We start from the raw sequence: 21951 nt of genomic DNA, 5'->3' as shown, positions 1-21951 counted from the left end.
GTAATCGATTAACAGGAGGGTAGTAAATCTTTGATAATTTTGCAATTCTTGGTTGCTTCAAAATAACTCCTTCCAGACTGTGACCTTGAAAAAAGCAGTGGTGTACCTTAAATCTAGTGAGAGCTGGGGTGATAAACACTGGTGATAATATGACCAAGTGGAAACTGAAGAATCACCCCTGATATTAATGTGGAGAGCTGATGTAAATATAGTACAGATGTAGGGCATGTGACCCTTAAGGTTGCATATTACTTGAACTTTGCCCAATGTCAACGACCTGTACACCCAAGGAAGTTTTCAAGTCAAATGACAACCTTAGATTCTGGTTGAGTGTTTGGAGCAACAAAGATAAGAGTAATTAATAAAACTGAATTAGTCAGATGGGCAAGGGATTATTTTAATGTTGATTGTGTCATATGCATAGGAACAAGAAACAGAAAACATCTATGCGATGAAATGCAGTTGACAAAGTAGATTGAGAGTGAGTATTAATCCAGCAAAAATGAAGGTGATATTTAAAAAGGTCATCAAATGTTAACGTCTTATCTGTGGATGGTGCCCAGTTATGGATAAATGGTGGAGAAGGTTTACTTGGTAATTCAAAACAAATTAACACAAATGAATTTAATTTCTTTACATCTTGCACAGAAGAAATTAAATCCATAAATTAGAAGTCTCATGTAGAAAGCCCAAAAACACCTGGGGTTTAGGTAAGAGATTCATTAATAGCTAGCCAGCAAAAGAACCATCGATGACATGAGAAGAAGTTTTTATATCCAGCAAATCTTTAGGATCTGGAATACACTGCCTGCGAAGTATGATGGTGACAGATTCATTTGTGGCACTCAAAAGGGAATTGGGTAATCATTTGATAAGAAAAAGCTTGCTGGACTATAGGGAAGGGGAGATGAAGGGAAACTAGCTGAGGTGCTCTTACAGAGAGCCAGCACAGTTACAATGGGCTGAATGGCCTCCTTCTGGGCTGTAGCCCTTCTATGATTCTATAATTCAAGAATAGGAAACTTGTGTCATATATTGAAAACTCAGTACTGAAGAAAGCCTAGAGATGTATGAAAAGTGTAGGGGTAAAATTGAAAAGGAAATTAGGAAAGCAAAGAGAGAATGTGGCCTGAATTTTTGCTCTCAAGCCAGGAGCACAGAGTTAGGAAAATTCCTGACTCCACAAACCCAAGTCAGGAGAAAGTGCCCTGATGTTCCAATTATTGTTCCGACGGGTGGGACTTCGTTCAGCTATAAAACGAACAATAAAACGAAAACGAGCCCACAAGTGTTTGCGACAGTCAGTGTATTTATTTTTGAATGTCCTTTTCAATCTGATAATGCCCTTTTGATTGGTTTGAGGGAAAGGCATTGATTCACATCAGTCTGGAATGTTCCTTTATTCCCTCTTGAAACAGGGAGTGGTTCTAATCCACAGAAGTCAGGTGACCTTCAGGCAGCCATCTTTTCCAGCTTTTGAATCCAGTTTTAAAATATAAAAATTTAATTTGAAGTTCAGAATTGGACATGCCAGCACTGGTCATGACACTCTCTATGCCAACTCACCCAGTATCCCCCTGGGCAGACATCAGGACCCATGCTGAGATGAAATAAAATGAAGTTCTAAATGTCTATTGATAATTCATTATTTAATAAAAACACTCTCATTGATAAAAACACATACACTTAACTCCCTTCAACAACTTAATCCTTTATAAAAACAAGCATTTGTGTTCATAGTCTCACAGCAAGGACTCTAGAACCACATGGAGCTGTCAATCAATTGTGGACCGACAGGAACACCACTATAATAATGATATGTTGTGAAATTATTCATGCAGCATAAATCCTGATAATGATTGTCCTCAGGTTTATGGCAACAGACAGAGTGAAATAGCAAGCACTGATTTTTTTTCAAACTACAGATTTTTTTAAATTTAATGGCCAGGAGATTTAAATGCCTTGACATCTTGACAGTTCCAGGGGGATTTAAATGCCTTAACAGCTTGACCGTTCCATTGTGTTTGTCCAGTTTTTATGAACAATCATGTCTCCTTTTAACAATCCCAAAGGGCACTTCACCTCTCCAAAAGGGCACCTTATGTCTCCAAAAGGTACCCTTGGACCTATCCAAAAGGGTACCTTATCTATCCAAAGAACTTGGGTAAGTTTAGATCTTTTCCTGAAAAATGTAAAGACCACATGACTTGTTTTAGACATCCCACTAGCAGAAATTGGATCTGATATAAGGCAGCTGCACTTTTACATGTGCTGTTTCCTCAGTGAACCACTGATGTACAAAGTACAAACCATAACCCCCGCAATGACTCCCCTCTTCTTCAGTGGAAATGGTGGTTCCAGGATCAGGGATAAAGCTTCAGGAATTGGGGCTTCGTCACCATTTTATCTAAGCCGCAGAGCCTTTCTGCCGTTGCAAAAATTCAGGCTGTGAAAGGACATTAGCAGGTAAAATTAAGGTAAACCCAAATATGTTTTATAAGTAAATTAAGAGCAGAAGGACAACTAATGAAAGATTAGGGTTGATTCCCAATTAAAATGCTAACTTATGAAGGTGGAAGACATGGGCATGATTTTTAATTAATAAAACAGAGGGATGAAGCAAACATTGAGCCAGATTTTGCTGTCCCAACGCTGTGAAAACCCAATGTCCAGCAGCCTAAAACAGAAGTGGGGGGGTTCTTTAAGTTAAATTTTCCAACCAATTCCCACCAGTTGCCATTTTGAACAATGCAAAAATCATGGTGGAGAGGGCCACTGGATGCACACTTAAAGTAATGTTCAGCTAAGCCTGTTAAATGCCTGATCAGTTTTGAATTTCCTGAAGGTTGATATCTTCAGTGAAGTGGGTGGTTCCTGAAACCTGTTGAAACAAGTCAGAACAGTCAGCTCGTGAACCTGTTGTGGAGTCAGGGACCATTTGATAGGTAGGTTTAAAAGTTATTGCCAACTTCAAATGTCATAATTAGATGTTGTATGGTAAAGTCCAGACATCTGTTGAACCTTTGAAATAGCTGAACAGATGCCTCGCTTTTTTGATTGAAAATCCATCTGTTGGGACTTTGAAAGAAATTAAAGATAGTTGGCCATCTGTTCCCACCTCAGGCTTGCACCGAGACATGACAGCCCTGACTCGAGCCTGCCCACAGCTTCCCATGGTGAAAATTATATGTGTGTGCAGGTTCATTCAGAACCTCAGAGTGCAGTGTCAAAAAATAATAGTTAAGTAGGTGAAATAGGAAATCATGGATAGGGCAAGCATAGTGAGAAAGGGGGTATTAAATGGATTAGCACTTTTTAAAGTGGATGAATTGCCAAGCTCAAATTAAATGTATCCCAGCCTGCTGACAGAAGAAAGGGAGAAAATAGTGAAAGCTTTGACCATCATTTTCCAATCCTGTCTGGCTACAAGCATGGTACCAGAGGAACTGCTAAATTGTGTTGTTGTTCAAGAAGGGGGAAATGGATAGACCATTGGCCAATCAGCCTAACCTGATTGCGTTTTTAGAGGAGGTAACAAGGAGGGCTGATGAGGATAACATCTTTGATGTGATCTACGTGGATTTTAGAAAATCTCTTGACAAGAAAAATAAGAAACCATGGCATCCAAGGGCAAGCTAGCTCAATGTCAGGAAGCAAAGTGTAGCGCCGACAAGGTTTCTTTGTGACTGGATGGCTGTTTCCACTGGCATTCTGGGTACGGAATATAAGTACAAGGATGTTATGCTAAAACTGAATAAGGCATTAGTTAGGTCACAGCTAGAGTACTACATATAGTTCTGGTCACTTTAGGAAGTATCTGATTTAGGAAGGTACAGAGGAAATTTATGAGCATGTTGTTAAAGGAGAATTTCACTATCAGGAAAGATTGGATAGGCTGGAGCTGTTTTCTTTGGAACAGAGGAGGCTGAGGAATCATGGAATCTCTTATGTCTACCTGAGGGCCTCAGTTTAAAGTCTCATCTGAAAGACAGTACCTCTGACACAGCAGCACTTTCCTTGGTATTGCACTGAACAGAAAGCCTAGATTTTGTGCTCGGATTTCTGGTGTGAAATTTGAACCCAATGGCAATAGTGCTTGAAAGAGCCACAGCTGACAATTAAAATAATTTAATAAGTTTATACAAAATATTATTTCCTTTTGATACGGTAGCAGTTGCCACGATGATTTTATTTATGCATGAGTGGTATTAATTTGTAATTTTATTGGCTGATCAAACTTATATGGAACTCTTTAAAAAGGACCTTTTAAAAGCAAGAAAAGACACTGATTTAAGTTGGCTGCCACAAGTCACCTGATGTCTAGTATTCATGTGACCAGATTTCTGTGGAATACAATTAAGACTTGCCTAGGCATCTACATGGAACTTCACACCTGCTGATGGCAAAGCGACATCAAAAGATTTACTGAAACTGCACTGGATGTCACATTTGCATTTCTATAAGGCTACCTCTGAGGTGGAGACAGAAAGTCTACTAGGGCAAAAGCTACATAGAAGTGTGTTCTTCCTATCTCTTCGACATGGATAATGGCTATTCAGGAATTAGTACAATGTTTTGGCCTCAACTGCTTTCTGTGGTAGCAAATTCCACAGGCTCACCACTCTCTGGGTGAAGAAATTTCTCCCCATCTCAGTCCTAAATGGTCTACCCCATATCCTCAGACTGTGACCCCTGGTTCTGGACTCCCCCACCATCGGGAACATCCTTCCTGCCCTGTCTAGTCCTGTTAGAATTTTATAGGTTTCTATGACATCCCCCCTCATTCTTCTGAACTCCAGTGAATATAATCCTAACTGACCCAATCTCTCCTCATATGTCAGTCCCACCATCCCAGGAATCAGTCTGGTAAACCTTCGCTGCACTCCCTCTGTAGCAAGAACATCCTTCCTCAGGTAAGGAGACCAAAACTGCACACAATATTCCAAGTGTGGTCTCACCAAGGCCCTGTATAATTGCAGCAAGACACCCTTGCTCCTGTACTTGAATCCTATAGAAACATAGAAAATAGGAGCAGGAGTAGGCTATTCGGCCCTTCAAGCCTGCTCCCACCATTCATTATGATCATGGCTGACCATCCAACTCAATAGCCTGCTCCTGCTTTCTCCCCATATCCTTTGATTCCTTTCGCCCCAAGAGCTATATCTAACTCATTCTTGAAAACATACAATGTTTAATGACTGGGACATTAAAAAATCTCAGCCATCAAACAAAGGTCATAGCCTGTCCAGTCATCAGCTAAGCAAGTAGCAACTGCAATCTTAATAGGGAGACAGATCATGTGACTGGAGCAACCGTTTCTGAAATCCCTTATAGTATAAGGCACAAGCTGCTGAGTAGGTTTCTGGAAAAGTGACAATGAAACAGTAAATCTCCCTTCTCTTCTCTCAAAGTAAAGGCCCTATCTCTATTCCAGTTAAGAATTCAGCACAGAGATAGTGAATTGCTACCAAAAGGAACCTCAGTGCAAAAATCATTGACTTCTGGAAAAAACGGATTACACTTTTTTAAAAATTGTCTTTGGCAATTGCAGTTATACATGGATTTTCACTCCTGGAACTTAAAGATCACCATGGAGAAAAAACTACCACAGCCACGGACACCAGTAAAGGACTCATAACAGTGAACATTTTTTTTTACCTTTTAACATTGACCTTTAATTTGGCTAAGAAAGCCACTTTCTACTGTATATCTTATAATTCTATATGTTTATGTATGTATGCGTGTGTGTTACAAAAGTCAGACATGAGTTAAACTTTTTAAATATTTTTAAATCTTTAACTACGTGGGTTTTTAATGCAAATAAAACTCCTTTTTAGTCATTTAGTGGACAGAACTTGTGTATTTCTGAACAAAGAGACACGTCTAAGCTTTTGTCTTTCACTCATCAGGACACTCTGCATTAATAATAATATAAAGGGAAAACAACAATTTATATTGTATGTGAAGAGAGTGTGGTGATTATATTCTCCCTTGTTGGAGATGGTCAATGTCTAGCACTTGTGTGGCACAAATGTTACATGCCCCTTGTCAGCCCAAGCCTGGATGTTGTCCTGGTTTTGCTACATTTGGACATGGACTGCTTGAGTATCTGAGGAGTAATGAATGGTGCTGAACATTGTGCAGTCATCAGCGAACATCCCCACTTGTGACCTTATGATGGAAGGAAAGTCATTGAAGAAGCAGCTGAAGATGGTTGGGCCTAGAACACTACCCTGAGGAACTTCTGCAACAATGTCTTGGAACTCAGATGTCTGGCCTCCAACAACCAAAACCATATTCCTTTGTGTTAGATAAGACTCCAACCAGTGGAGATTTTTCCCTGATTCCCATTGACTCCAGTTATGCTAGGGGTCTTTGATGTCGCACTTGGTTAAATGATGCCTTGATGTCAAGGGTAGTCAGTCTCACCTCACCTCTGCTATTCAGCTCTTTTATCCATGTTTGAACCAATGAGGTCAGGAGCTGAATGACCCTATCAGAACTCAAACTGAGCGTCAGTGAGCAGTTTAAAGTATCACTTGATAGCACTGTTGATGACCCCTTCCATCACTTTACTGATGATTGAGATTAGACTGATGGGATGGTAATTGGCCGGGTTGGACTTGTCCTGCTTTTAGCGTACAGGACATACCTGGACAATTTTCCACATTATTGGGTGGATGCAACTGTTGTAGCTGTACAGGAATAGCCTGGCGAGGGGCGCAGCAAGTTCTGGAGCACAAGTCTTCAGTACTGTTTCTGGAATATTATCAAGGCCCATAGCCTTTGCAGCATCCAGTTAATTCAGGCAATTGTAACTGAGTTTAACATCATGTAGGCCAGCCAGCCATTCCATATGGTTGATGCGTTCACACATTTCTCAGCTAGACTGCTAGGTAAAGCATTCCCATCCTATGATACAACAGAAGATAACAGGAGATTATAAAACTATATACTCACATCCTACAAACAATTCCACAGGTGCAGAAAGTGTTGGGTGATTTATCATACAGGTTACGTTCTTCAAGCTGTTTCTATGTTGTGTTGGCTTGTAGCTGCTGCTAACTGTCCTGGTTGGGTTATGTTGTTGGGTTCTGTTTCTTCCTCTCATTGAAGTCTTTGATGACACACAAACAATATTGGGTGCGAAGCCACCTTTAGCAGCTCTGCATGTTGTCACAAGCTGATCTTTAAAGCGACTTTGCTGCTTTTTAATAAAAGCAGAAGGAACTAGAGAGAGCAACAAATTCAGACATTATTTGTCATTTAGAACAATATGAAGACTGTAATATCATTCAAAGATTAAGCATTTCAGTACATTCATGGATTCAGTTTTCTGACAAAAGTGTTTCTTAATTTCTAATTAGCATCTTAAAAATCCATTTAAACATATACTTTCAGTGGTCTGATTTATCTTGCCATTATTATTACTATCCAGAAATATGCATGTTACCCAGGAATATGCAATGTTCCATTGTCTCCTTTAAATGTCAAAATATTGAAATGATTTTTTATTATACGGCTAGCCGTGAATTACATAGCAAGGGACATGACCAGCAAGTAAATCCCTGCCATATGGATTATACACTGGGTTATACCAGTGAAGCTCAGCAGACTCCCATTCTTTTCACACAGTTACTTCTACTTGCATAGAACTTGAAAGTGAACCAAACTTCCTGAGAATATTGATGGGCTCTACAAGTGAAGTGAAAATAGCCCACAGCAAATCCATAACTCCAAGCCTTCATAGTAGTGCATTTTTAAACTTTAAGATCCCGTTATCACAGCCATGACACTCCAGTTATCATATTTGGCAAACACATAGGAACACCTTGTTAGACTCAGTGGGCCTGTCCACATTCAAGAAATTATTCAAAAACCTTTATAAGTCTTATCTTCAAATTGCCTATTTATAATACAATGACAAGGAGCAGTAAAATGTAATATTACAGTTAACTTACTCAGAATTGTCAACTTTACTCGATTTTCTTTAGCTGCACAGGAGTTTGTAAATACACATGTGTATGGCTTTTCAGCAATAAACTGCCTATTACTGACTCTGTTGGTTAATGAGGCATTGATGCATTTTGAACCGTTGGCATTTTCTAAAGAGCTGTTCTTCAAGATTACAAGGAAATGTGTTGTTTCATTGTGTTCCACCTGCCATCCAAGCTGGCCGATCGCTGCTTTTTCAGTTAATTCACAACGTGAGCCCACACCATTTCTATGTCCAGGTGGAAGCTCCTTATGTACTTGTTTCCCTGCAGAAATAACTCAATATTAATAATAAATATCTTAAAGTAATATAAATGTAATAAATACATTTTGTTAGTATGAATTTCTTGGCTTATAGCATTGGGTCTTCAACAATAAGACAAGTTCTTTATCAACAAAATAATTCTGTTGATCTTAAGTCTGTTGTCCTGTCTTGTCCTCTATTAACATCACTGTTTTGATCTTGCTGACCTACACTGGCTTCCAGTCCAAATCTTTGGCCTCATCTTTAAATCTTTCTATGGATTCAGTCTACAATTTTCTTAGACCTATATCCCCTCCTGAACAGTCTATTCCTCTGAACCTAGCTCCTTGTGCATTCCACTCTGGTGGTAGGGATGTTTAGCAACCTCAAGTCTACTCTTTGCAACTTTCTGTCTGCACCTTTTTTAACTCTACAACTTACTATACACCTTGAAAAACCTTCATAAGATCAATTCCTTCAACCAAACTTTAACTCACATATCCCAATCTCTCCTTTCCTGCTTAAGTGTCTTTTTTTCCTTTATGGCAATTTGTATTGTGATGTTTTGTTACATTGAAGATCTTATAGAAATTGCAATCCTCCTCTTCCTACAGGTGCCATGCCCTAAGAGGATGTTGGTGACCATTGCATTGGTCCATGATTATGCTGGAAAAGTGTTGGAGTTATTTGCCATTTCCTCCTGCAGTATGGCTGACTGGGAAACGCTCCCGCTCTTACCACCTGTCATGATGGTGAAGAATCAACTTGACTGGCCACATTATGTGGTCATCAAGTTATGAAATGGGACCCAGAGCTTCTGGCTGAGCGTTAGGGATGCTACCACTATGCCACAAGACTCCACAGAAATTGCAATCTGTTGTGGTAATGTATATATATTATATACATATAGATATTCATATTTTTATATATATGTGCTATATATATAGATATTCAATTTATATTGAAATAGCAATACGTTGCTGTTTTAAACTATCAGTGTGAAGCACCTTGGTATATTGCATGCATCTAGTTTAGGTTAAATCAAATGTGTGTAAATTAATATTTGAGGTATTCAAGGCTTTTCATTTATAAAAAGAGAGGTCATCAAAGATCATCAACCAGACATGTTAACTCTGTTTCTCTCTACATAAATGCTTTCAGACCTGCTGAGTATTTCCAGCATTTTCCGTTTTTATTTCAGATTTTCACCACCTGCAGCATCTTATTTTTTTATAATAAAACAATACATCGGCAAAAAAAAGAGATGGGTCGAGAATTAAATACAAAATTGCCATCATGTTTGTTGAATACATGGGTTTTGAGAATTCTAACAGAAGCACCATTTATTGTTAACTGATAGAAATGATGATAGTTGATTTTGGCCAGGATGATGGAAAGGGTATGACAGTTGAGCTCAGTACCCTTTGAAGGAAGTGACATTGTCCTGTTGCTATCTTTTGATTCCATGAATAATAATAATTCTTCTATAAGAAGGTTCTAATTAATTCTCAGCCAATCTTTCTTCTTGCATTTCAAATATTAAAGCAAAATAAAAACAGAAATAGGGTCAGTTGTAGTTGCTGGATTTATCTCTGTTCCCTTTTTAAACATGGGTGTAACATTCACAATCCTTCAGTTCTCTGGCAGCACCCCAAAATCCAAGGAGGATTGGAAGATTGTGGTCAAAGCCTCCACTTCCTTTAGTAACCTGGATACCTCCCATCCAGACCAAGTGACTTTTCTACCTTGAAGCCTCCTAACCTTTTTTAAGTACTTTGTCTATTTTTGTCATCCAACAATTGCTACAGCCTCTTATTTTACATTTGCAGAATCCTTTTCACAGAATGGACTCATTTAGTATCTCAGCCATGTCCCTCTGCCTCCAAGGAGGATTTTCTTTTTGGTCCCAAATCATTTCCACCCTTCCTATGATTACCCTAAGATATTTATAATAAAAATGCAAACTCATTAGGAAGAACTAAAATCGGTCAGCATTCGAATGTCAATTATTCCAAATAGCACAATCTGTGAAGCTCTATTTATACTGTAACTTAATCAAATTCAGTGGGCACCCCTTAAAGATTCCACAAATTGATAAATATTACACAGTTGCAGTGTAATTAAATAACTGAAGTAGCATCTCATTCATATTTCCCATTTATTCCATGATACGTAAAGGGCAGAATTTTCTGCTTGTTGGGCGGACCGTGCAGGAGCGGACACACGCGTGCCATTTTACAATGAAGGCCCGCCAAGTGTGAAACCTGGCCCCCAAGGACAGCGGGAGTGGGCAGGCAGTGACTGGACTGCTATGACCACCAGGTCCAATGGCGACTCAGCGGCCTGTTTAAAAGAGCTCCTGCAGCCTTACAAAGGCTGTGAATCATGGCCAGCAGAAGGGCTCCCCAGAGCAGGCCAGGTAGGAGTGTAGGACAGGGGGGCACTGTGCACCTCGTTTCTCAGACGATAGCCCTCCTCGTGGAGGTGGCAGCATGGCAAGAGGTCCTCGTTCCGAGGGACGGGAGGAGGAGGCCCCCCCACATGACAAAACGTGCCTGGGAGGAGGTGGCGGAGATAGTCAGCTCACATGACGTGGGGCAGCGCACCTTGATCCTGTGCCGCAAGCATTTCAACGACCTCTTGCGCTCGGGAAGGATGAGTACCAAGTTGGCATTGGTCACTTAACCCAGCAGGTAGGCTTTCCCCCCTGGCCACAACACCCCCAACTCTGAGTGTAGTTACTGCATTGAATCATTGACGGCATGTGTCCTTCACTGGGTGGGCCAGAAGATATTGTCCATGCCTAGGTCACCCTGAGAGGTTGGTGATGAGATGGGTTCTGCACCCTACATGTGGTACACTAAGACCCACATTACTGTTTTGGAAGCAACCTGGAGGAGCTGCACTTAGGCACAGTGCTGGAAACTGCAAAACATGACAAACTCAGGGTGCTGACATGCTGGGAGGGTAGCTTCCAGGTGGCGTGGCGTCAATCCATCTGCTTTCCATGCATCCCTTTGCGTTCCATGTTCTAGCGCCTCCTTGCTTTGCAAGGTTAGACTGTGTGATGCCAAATGTTATGTAGGCAGCATCTGGCCAAGGAGGAGGGGTGGGGGGGAACAGGCCGGCATCTTTGTGAGTGTGTGGCAGCTGCGGGGTGAGGAGGCACTGGAGCCCTGCAATGTCCCACTCTGGCTGGGGTGGGACGGCAGTGAAAAGATTCCAGGTACAATTTGCACTAATCAAAGCTCTTCTCTCCTTTTCAGGAGAAGAATGCTCATAATGCCACCGAGCGGGTGAGGACTGGCGGAGGGCTGGCCCAGATGGCGATCATTAGCAGGCTCAAACAGGAGGCCCTCGATCTGGAGAGGCACCATGTGCCCATGTCCACTGGTGTCGATGAGGCTGGGGTGCCACAGGCAGGTATGTTTGCCCAGCACTGAGGTCACCATTAGTGTCCCAGCAGCCACGGCAGTGCTGAATGTTCAGTGATTGAAGTTTGCAACATGGTTTGACCATTACTTATGGAAGGATGAGCGCATAATAATCCTGGGGACAGGGATGCGCATTGACATTGTCTCCACGTTAACTAATCAAATGTCCTTATTCTTCCTTTCAGCATCACCAGAGCAGGGCAGGGAGGAGGAGGCACGGGGGCTCGCTCTCACTCTTGAGGGCCCTGAAGTCTCTGATCCACCAGTGTCACACCATTTCTGTGAGGCAGGCACCAGCGCAGATACTAGCAAATCGTTGGGAATTAGATCATCAGCTAGTATCCCGGGGTACAGCAGTGAGGGCACTTCACAGTCACTGGAGGAGCTGGTGGAGACAGAAAGTGTCCATGGTGCCAGCAGTCAGAGGACTGCAGGGGACCATGCACGTGCTCTGTTGGTGGCTGATGATGTGCCTCTGGAGTCGTCCATGAGGCAGCAAATGCTGCAAGTCTAGCAGGGTGTGCGGGAGGATCTGGCAGAGATACATGAGGCTATGCTTGGCTTGGACTCTATGGTAGAGCAGACCATGCAGGCATCGCTGATGCAATGGGCTGAGTGCCATGCTTCCTCCATGGAGAGAGTGGCAACACTTGTGGAGAGGATCCTCCAGGAGACCAATCAGGGTTTCCTGGGGATGCGCTCAGACCAGCAAGCCCTCACACCGGCATTGACCTCAGCTGATCAGTGCCAGTGTGGGAGATGGTTGGGCACCAAGCTTTCCAGCTCCGTGCCCATCCATCCACAGTGAGCAGGGAGGTCCGAAGCGACCTCACGTTGGTGCAGCAGCTGCCTGTCGTCTCTGCGGGCTCCTCTCAGGGCGCTCCAGATGAGGACAGCAGCTCCTCCGCCCCTCTGCCAGTGACCGTTGCATCAGATGAGGCTGCGACAACTTGAGAGATGCCAGCTGTGGAACTGGCTGCTCCCTCCTAGGCGGGGCTAGCACAGGCTCCGTGGGCCAGAGGACGGCTGCCAACAGGACAGCACAGTGAGCAGGCTGTCTTAGATGCTGGTGCCAGCAAGGGAGGAGCACCAAGACATAGCACCCAAAAGCGTAAATTTAAGGCACCTTAGGCACACGACGAGGTTATCACTGGTGCTTTTGTGTTGCCCTGCTATGAGGTCATGATTAGTTGGTGTGCTGTTTAACACCTTTGTCATTTTGTTTCCTTAAGTTCAGTTTGTTATATCATTAAATTTAGACATGTGACCTAGGCTGAGGGTGACTCTTTTCCTCTGCAGGTGGATGGTTACTCATGATGTTATACTTTATTGACAAGGCCCTTAGTTAATGTTCCTGACCAGGCAGATTTAGCACTCAGGTATCGAGTATAGAGCCTGCAGCACAGGCTTGTATTGGATGTCCATCTGTGGTGTGCTAGCTGAAGGTTCGTTGGATTAACGAGGATGGGTGTCCCTGCCTCCCTGGAATATGCCCGGTCAGCGTCTACCCCCTTAGCATTTCCCTGTGCGTGCTCATCCTTGGACTCACTGCTGGACTCATCGTGTGAGGCCAGAGCAGCTGCACCTACATCTTCTTCATCCACAGCATCTCCCCTTTCCAGCACCAGATTCTGGAGAGTGCAGCATGCAACCACTATCACCGAGACATGATCTGGGGGGTACTGGAGTGCGCCCCCTGAATGGTCCAGACATCGGAAGTGCATCTTGAGAAGCCCGATGGTTCTCCACCACAGCCCTTGTGGAGGTGTGACTCCTATTGTTGCGCTGCTCAGCTTCTGTTCTTGGATGGCGGAGAGGCGTCATGAGCCACCTTCTGAGGGGATAGCCCTCGTCACCCAGCAGCCACCCATCAAGCCGGCTGAAGCATTGAAGAGCCCTGGCATCTGGGAGTGTCTGAGGATGTAGGTGTCATGAGAGCTGCCTGAGTACCTTGCACAGACTTGCAGAATCAGCATCCTGTGATCTCACACTATCTGCATGTTCATGGATTGGAAGCCCTTCCTGTTGACAAAGGCACCGGGCTCACCTGCTGGCGCCTTGATGGCGACATATGTACAGTCTATAGCACCCTGGACACGGGAGAAGCCAGCAATGGCCGCGAAGCCTATGGCTTGCTCTGTCTGGCTGGCCTGGTCCCAGCAGTAGTGAATGAACGTCAGTGTACGCCTGAACAGAGGGTCTGTCACCTGCTTGACACGTGTGCAACAGCTGAATGGGAGACACCGCAAAGATCACCCACCGACCCCTGGAAAGAGCCAGAGGCATAGAAGTTGAGGGCAGTTGTGACCTTTAGAGCCACTGGCATGGGGTGTCCACCCATACTGTTTGCGGAGATCTCAGGGCCTATTATCTGACAGATAGAGTTGACTGTCTCCCTTGAGAGACAAAGCCTCCTTCAGCACTGCACCTCAGACATATTGAGGTAACTGCTTCGCTGCCTGTAAACCCTGGCAGCAGGATAGTGGCGTCTACTGCGGCCCCTTCCACCTTGGACTTCCTCTTGGGCCTGCGCCCCTTGTGCCTGCACCTCTCCTCCCAAAGATGGTCCCCCGGAGGCTGAATGTGCACTCCTGGCCTCTTCCCTCTGCTGGCCGTCCTTTCCTTCTCAGAGGAGGTGCCTCCAGTGGAGAGCACAACTCCCATTCCCAGGCTAAGGGAAGGCTTCCTTAAAATCTGCAGGCCCCAAAAAGGATCTTCACTGCAGAGTGCTGACCTGAAGGTTGTGAATCCTGTCCAAACAGCTGGTATGAGTTTTGAAGTATTTCTGCTCACACAGGCAAGTATCAGTAATTTTCCAAATTAAATACCTGACTGAGCACATTCGCAACCCCACTGAGCCCTCTTATCCCACCTGTGGATGAGGTTTATACAAATGTATCCTACCCGACGACCTGAAGATTGCACGGGTCCCGAAAAATCGGTGTCAATTGCTGCCTCAAGGGCTTTTTGTGGCCCGTTAATTAATGGCAGGCAGGCATCAGAGATCATCGCGCACCTACCCATCGAAATACCTGATGGCGTGCCGTGACATCGGGATGCTTGCCCGAAGTTACCGCGCGTCATTTTACCGTCTGCGTGTGGGTGCGGCCCGCTAACAGGAAAATTCTGCTCAAAGTGTTCCTAAGTGCTGATTGGAGATTGTTACATGAATGCATTGCTCACTGTCAACCAAGCAAGCACTTGCAAAGTGGATGTAGTTTATTTGGTTTGTCAGAAACTCGACATAACTCTATACATCACACTATGGGCAGAATCATCCCAGATTTGCACTAAGTGCAGAAGCAGGCGTGAGAAACAACATTTTAACTGGCAGCCGCAGTGGCAGGTTTTCACATTGTATCATCCACTTCCCACCTCATTAATTATGCAGCCATAGAAAACGTGTCATCTCACTGGCTGGAAGCCTCTGTAACACCCACCACTCCATTACCTCACCGTTTCCTCACTCTGGGTGCCATATCTTAACTGTAGCCATGCTCAATGCTTGTAGCCCAGGTCTGCTCCAGTGAAGACATGGCCCTGAAAGCCAAGGAGAGTTCAGTGACCCATCATTGGAATGCTTTTTCGAGGCCCACCGTGATGTCCTCCACCCTGCTCTGGCTGCAGGAAGTCGAGAAATCTCAACACTCCAGCTTGGGAGGTGGTGGTCAGTGCCAATGCTGTACAGAAGACATTGGCCATTCAGTGCAGAAAGAGGATGAACAATCTCATCTGTGCAGCCAGGGAAAGGCAACAATCTCATCACTGTAAACTCACAGACACACAAGGCCATCACACATTCACTGGCATCTCACTCATTGCCAAGAGACATCACTCACACTCTCACACACACCCTCACATCTCCATCTGGCCTCATCCTCTCTGGAGGCTGCCTCCTCAGCCCTCGCCATCTTGAAGCCATTTGCAGAGATCAACATGTGCCCCCACACACAACCTGGGATACCTCACTTTCCCAGTACAGAAGATGTCCTGCAGCATCTTCCCTAGCCTGTGGCCATTTCTCTCCTTCCCAAGCAAGCCCTCGCCCTGCAGCCTGTCAGCCCTCCTAAAAGTGATGTGGTGCTGCCTGCAAAGCCAGACACTGATGATCGCGCATGCTGCCAGAAGCAAGGTAGGCAAACCTCGAAGTCCCAAGCAAAGTACAGCTCACCAGGTGCACAGTGCTTACGTACAGCTGTGAAACACATTGGCATGCAATCACGCCAAAGTGCCCGAATGATCCAGTGTGGGGGGGGATAATTCCGTCGAGCAGTGCTCACAATGACGTGCAGAGGCAGGAAACATGGGCCGTCATTGACGAATGGAGTGGACAATTTCAAACTAGTTTTACAACGATGTGAAAGCAATTTTTACAATCTCCCAATATTTTCCGCTCCCACCTGCTCTGATGCCCGCCACAAATGGGAGCGGACGATTCCGCCCTATGGCAAGTTGCACCACATCAAGAATGGCACATTGCCATGCCATGCCAAAGAAAATACCAACACTCAGTTGTGCCCTCTATTTCAGCAGTAACCTCACTGAGTAGAGGTGAGACAACCACCTACCACTGCCCTCCCCATGCCGACTGTAAAAGGGACAATCGGAGGTACAATGACCTCATTTGGCTCTCACACAGTGTGAGTAATTGTAACTTTTGATAATAACATAAAGCATGGAAATAAAACATTGAGAAATAAGGGCCTGAATTTTTCGCTCGTCGGGTATGTGCGATCGATGGGCCCGGGAGCAAATGGGAAACAGGTGGGCCTTCTCCTGTGATCGGATGCCGACCGCGATTTCACACTAGCTAGCCAATTAATGGCCAGCCAACATGAAACTTGTGCTGAGAAAGGCTCAGCACTGCCAGTGAGGGCAGGAAGAGGGTGGTGGATGCAGGTGAACGCTCCTCGTGAGCTCCCTTAGGGGGCTGACAGGCTGACAGACAGCTGCCACAGGGAGATGCAGACCTCCACAGAATAAATACTGCAAAATATGCCCATGCAGCACAATCAAGCACCTGAAAGCATACCTCATTAAAAAACAGTCCCCAGATATCTCTTCTTATTTTATTTCCCCACGGAGATTTCATCCCACCCTGGATCGAGGTTTTAGCAAAAATGTAAAGGCCACCTGGCCGATTGGCCCATCTGCCAACCGTAAAAGTGGATGGGCCACAAAAAGTTGTTCTCAGTTGCCTCCTTGATGGCTTTATTTGCTTAATTGTCAGCAGGCACGCTTCTGACTGCCGCGCGCACCTGCCGAGCAACATATCACACAAGTGCGCGATGATGTCGGGACACTTGCCCAACGTCATCTCACACTATTTCCCATCCACCGGCATACATAAAACTCTGGCCATGGAATATGTGGCCAATCCAAAAACGGCAGTTTTACACTATAACCAAAATTGCCCTCAGTGAGTCTGCTTCAGAATTCCAATTTCAGCTTTCATTTCTATAGTTCTTTTTATAGAGTGGGAATACCAGAACACTTCAGAGGAGCTGAGAAAATGTTGAATAATCGTAAAATAAGAGTTAAAAGATTGAAGGTGTGGTTGAGGACCAAGGTACTGTGGGTGCTTTTGAAAATGGGGAAAGGAGTAGCAAGGCAGAGGGATTTAGGAAGAGAGTTCCAGGGTGAAATGTTCAGACAGCTGAAGGCTTTACTAGTGGATTAAAAATTAAGGTAAACGCAAGGAAGACCAGATTTGGAAGAGCAGTGGGGATCTCGGATAACTGACTGAAACAAGTTGCAGAGGTAGGATGTGGTGAGGCTGTGGAAGGTTTTCTAATTGAAGACAAAAATTTTGAGATTAATGCATCAGGGGAGAGGTTGCCACTGATATTTGGTGAGGGCAGAACTGATAGAGGAACAGGATTTAGGAAAATTAGGATGCAAGAAGCAGAGGTTTGGACGATTCCCTCTTTACCATTTGAACATTTAAGTGTTAGAAATTAAGTATATTTGGAAACTCACTATTCATGCTGAGGAAATGACATATTAGAAGTCAGAATATACCCTTTATTTTCAGAGGATGAGGAGATGGGAGAAGTTAAGCTCAGGAAAGCATCATTGAGGATTTCAATAGGCATGGGGCAAGGTAATGAGCAGAGGACAGGAAATGGTATACAGCTGGAAACAGGTGATCTAGACAAAGAAAGGATCATCAGCTCAATGTCAAACAGAACACTAGGGTTACATAACTATTGGGATTAATGAAGATCAATATCTTCTCACCACAGGATGGCACAAAGAAAAAGACCCCAAAGAAGTCAAAATCCTGTACACAATGTATTAGTTTTAATAACAAAATAACTGATAACAGTTTTGAATTTTTCCTGACAGAAATCAGTTAAAGAACAAGAAAGGAACAAAATTCATCAATCAGAATTTTACCAGACTTTTTGGAGCAAGTTTGGAATGGAAGGTTGCAGTCAGATGCATGTCTGATAACAATCTCTGACACATGGGAGCAGACGGTGTTTGATCAGAAATCTGATGTTTTGATGTCCCTTCCAGATTTTACCAACACAAGTAATCATAGAGGGCATTCTTCAGACATCAATTAAGGTAGTTGAAAGGCCAATTAACTCCAATTTTATGGCGCATTTGGATTTTATCAGTGGTGCCTCATGTGGTGTAACGAGGTGTTATGGAAGGCAGGTGACAAGCTAAATGCTGGGTCTCTCACAAAGCCATTCGGAGAGTTGGCATGGGGTGGCAAGAAGAGTGGTGCACAGAGGGCACTGCCAGATGTTAACTAAATGGGGGGAAGAAGGTGCCAGGACTGTGGGGGCCAGGGCCACATGGGGCAGTGGCAGTTGTTTCTAGAAGAGGCCTCAAGTACAGGTTTGGGATAAGGGTGATGGCATTTCTGGTAGAAGGCCTAGGGGCAACATTTTCCCCCCGTTGGGGGGAAGTGCAGGAGCGGGCATGGGTGGGCTTACGATTGGGGGTGCGCCGCCATTTTACATGTGCGGCCAATTAAGGCCCACCCAGCGCGACATCCGCCAGAAAGTGCTATGCGCTCCCTATGGGGGCAGGGGTGATTCCTGCAGCTGGGAGTGTGCTCTTTTGCGCATGTGCACGACAGAGCGCACAGATTTCCCTGAGACAAAGTGCTGCCTCAGGGAGATCAGCTCCGGCTTAAAACTTTCAATAAAGGTGAGAAAAAATTTCCCTGCTATGTCCCCTCATGTAACACTGTCACATGAGTTGGGATGTGTCCATAACTTTTATTTAAACATTTAATAAAAATTTAAATACCCTCATGAAACCTCATCTCGCCCGTGGATGAGGTTTCATGTTTTCTCAGAAGCTTACCTGGGCTCCTGGCCTGCCCGCCAACATTAAGGTTGGACAAACAGGTCCATTAATCATGTTAATTAGTTTTTTAATGGCCTTAATAGGCCGTTGACAGCAAATTCAGCTGCGCGCCCGCAGAACTAAGAATCTAAATGACGCGGGGTGACGTCAGGACGAACGCCCAAAGTATCCCTGTGTTATTTTACGTGTTGGCAAGTGGGCCCTACCCCCACTCGCCGACCGGAAGATGCTGCCCTAGGAATCAGAGAAAGGATACCTGACATCCACCCAGGCCTCATGGACCCCATTGAGCAGGAGTGGCAACTCAGAGGGAGGAAGCTGCAGGCACCATCAGGGGCACATCACAAAACTCATGACCATCAAGAGGGTCCTCCTCGGGTTGGCCACACCAGAGAAAGGCACAGAGCAACAGCCAACTGGCTATCCCCAGGAGAGAGTGTACTGCCTGAGGCTGAAATTTCTCAACATATCCAGGTGGCAGGGTCAGCAAAGACTGCGGCTCTTCAGCGAGGCCATCACTGATCTCTGTGCCATGCTGCAAGATGAGCTGAGACCTACGGGGATTGTTGAGCACCCAATGAAGATCTCCATATCCCTCAACTTCTATGCCACTAGCTCTTTCCAGTGATCCACTGGATACACGTGGAATCTTGCAGTCTGCAGCCCATTGGTGCATCAAGAAGATGAACAATGCCATGCTCAAGAGGGACAGTGACTATGTGCACAACTGCATTGATCTGAAAAGTCAGGTAGAGAGCAGCCGTAGCAGCATGTTTTAAGGTAGCAGTAGCAGGAAGGAGTTCTTTGTGCTGGCAGCAATATTTGCAGGGCTGGTAGCTCTACATGGTGCCAGCACCTACTGCAGCTTCACCTGACATCTATCTTGCTTCCTGCATTCCCACCTCGGGTCTGGGATTGGACAGCTCTTGCACCTCACTTTCCTTAATTGGCCAGCCACGAGATCATGTGTGGCCAACCACTCAACGACAAAGTGGACAGGGCACCTAATGCCAACACTGCTGCCATGATCTTCAGCTTTAGGACAAAATTCAGTCCATGGTGTCAGTAATTTTAATCAAAAGGTTGACGTGAAGACAAACACTATTGTTTGTGTTAACCTCATCGTCACCCTTCGGTTAAAAATAAAAGAATAAAAGTCAAGAGGAATTTTATACCCAAATGCCAACATTGATTTTTTAAAGAAATTGTCTTTCCAACTTTCTACTCAGGCAGATACCATCAGAACAGTGGCTAGTCTGATTGCTATAAACTGAATCTCTTTAAATTAAAAACAGAAAATTCTGGAAATACTCAGCCAGTCTGGTAGCATCGGTGGAGAGAGAAACAGAGTTAAGGCTCTCTCCAAAGATGCTGTCAGACCTGTTCAGTATTTCCAACATTTTCTGTTTTTATTTCTGATTTCCAGCATCTGCAGTGCTTCATCTTAAACTCTCTGTTGCCCATTAACTGCTGATAAGAATTTTATGTAAAGCAAAAAGAATTAGATTATTGTAAACATTCATTCAGCTCAAAAGCATTTTGTTCAAATGATAAACGAAGGCTACCCATAGACTGAAATCTATACTGCACAGAGTTTGTTGATACCTGAATCAAAGCTTGTTCAGATCAACAAGTTAAGGTGACCATCAGTATAGCCAGAAAATGTCTCTTTCTTTACCATCTGAATGTTTTAAGTTACTGAAACAAAGCGTGTTTGGAAACTTACCATTTGTGCTGAGGAACAGACATATAAAGAGACAGAAGACATCATCCATTTTCAGAAAAAGTCAGACGTACGTCTGATAACAATCTCTGCTCTAATTAGGAAGGAAGTAACTAGGTGTCATGTGATAGAAAACCAAGTAACTAACCAAACTTATATCATTCTTCTACAATCAGCACCTACTTCAAAATTCTGCTGCAAAAACCGCCTGGGTTTCACAAATTGCTAGGCATAGAGATAAAGGATGACAAAATGCCATACTTGAAACATTCACCTGCTTCTTACTAATATTGTCAGAGTCTCAGTGCATTTCCAACATTTACTGCTAAGCAATCCCACAACCAACTGAACTGATCTGCATTCCTGCCACATCCAGTGGTGAATGGTGGTGGACAATAAAACAACTCACTGGAGGAGGCGGAGGATCCACAAATATCCCCATCCTCAATGATGGAGGAGCCCAGCACACCAGTGCAAAAGATGAGGCTGAGGCATTTGCTACAATCTTCAGCTAGAAGTGCCAAGTGGTTGATCCATTTCGGCCTCCTCTGGAGATCCTCAGGATCATGGATGCCAGTCTTCAATTCACTCTACATTATATCAAGAAACGGTTGAAGGCACTGAATAGTGCAAAGGCTATGGGCCCTGACAATATTCCGGCAATTGTACTGAAGACTTGTGCTCCAGAACTTGCCACGCCCCTAGCCAAGCTGTTCCAGTGCAGCTACAACACTGACATCTACCCGGCAATGTGGAAGATTGCCTAAATATGTCCTGTACACAAAAGCAGGACAAATCCAACCCAGCCAATTATCGCCCATCAGTCTACTCTTGATCATCAGTAAAGTAATGAAAGGGGTCATCAACAATGCGATCAAGTGATACTAGCTCAGCAATAACCTGCTCACTGATACCCAGTTTGGGTTTCACTAGGGCCATTCAGCTCCTGACCTCATTACAGACTTGGTTCAAACATGGACAAAAGAGATGAACTCCCTCGGTGAGGTGAGAGTGACTGCCCTTGATGTAAGGGCCATATTTGACCAAGTGTGGCATCAAAAGCCCTAGCAAAACTGGAGTCAGTGGGAATCTGGGGGAAAACTCTCCACTGGTTGGAGTCATTCCTGGCACAAAGGAAGATGATTGTGGTTGTTGGAGGTCAGTCTCTCAGCTTCACGACATCACTGCAGGAGTTCCTTAGGACAGAGTCCTCGGCCCAGCCATCT

General features: G+C 44.4%; 1 protein-coding gene and 1 long non-coding RNA gene across 6 annotated transcripts in view; one reads left to right on the top strand and one right to left on the bottom strand.

Annotated features, from left to right (window-relative positions):
• Positions 1-20819, bottom strand: part of LOC121284247 (nectin-1-like) — an 81883-nt gene extending 61064 nt beyond the window's left edge. For all 3 annotated transcript variants that reach the window (XM_041199568.1, XM_041199571.1, XM_041199570.1), the window contains exons 1-3: positions 20729-20819; positions 7962-8261; positions 6961-7230 (exon numbers count right to left, since the gene is read on the bottom strand). In XM_041199568.1, the coding sequence (XP_041055502.1) occupies positions 6961-7230; positions 7962-8261; positions 20729-20777 (619 nt within the window). In that variant the 5' untranslated portion in view covers positions 20778-20819. The remainder of the gene's footprint in view (positions 1-6960; positions 7231-7961; positions 8262-20728) is intronic.
• Positions 1-21951, top strand: part of LOC121284248 — a 33405-nt gene that overhangs the window by 3600 nt on the left and 7854 nt on the right. For 2 of the 3 annotated variants that reach the window (XR_005944455.1, XR_005944454.1), the window contains exons 2-3: positions 8854-9121; positions 18022-18246. This is a non-coding gene — a long non-coding RNA (uncharacterized LOC121284248). The remainder of the gene's footprint in view (positions 1-8853; positions 9122-18021; positions 18247-21951) is intronic. The other variant, XR_005944456.1, reaches the window with a different exon arrangement.

Source organism: Carcharodon carcharias, chromosome 11 (genome assembly GCF_017639515.1).
Source record: "Carcharodon carcharias isolate sCarCar2 chromosome 11, sCarCar2.pri, whole genome shotgun sequence".
In the NCBI taxonomy this organism is placed as follows: Eukaryota; Metazoa; Chordata; class Chondrichthyes; order Lamniformes; family Lamnidae; genus Carcharodon; species Carcharodon carcharias.
The sequence above is the reverse complement of the archived record's forward strand: the minus strand, read 5'-3'. Positions and strand labels throughout refer to the sequence as shown.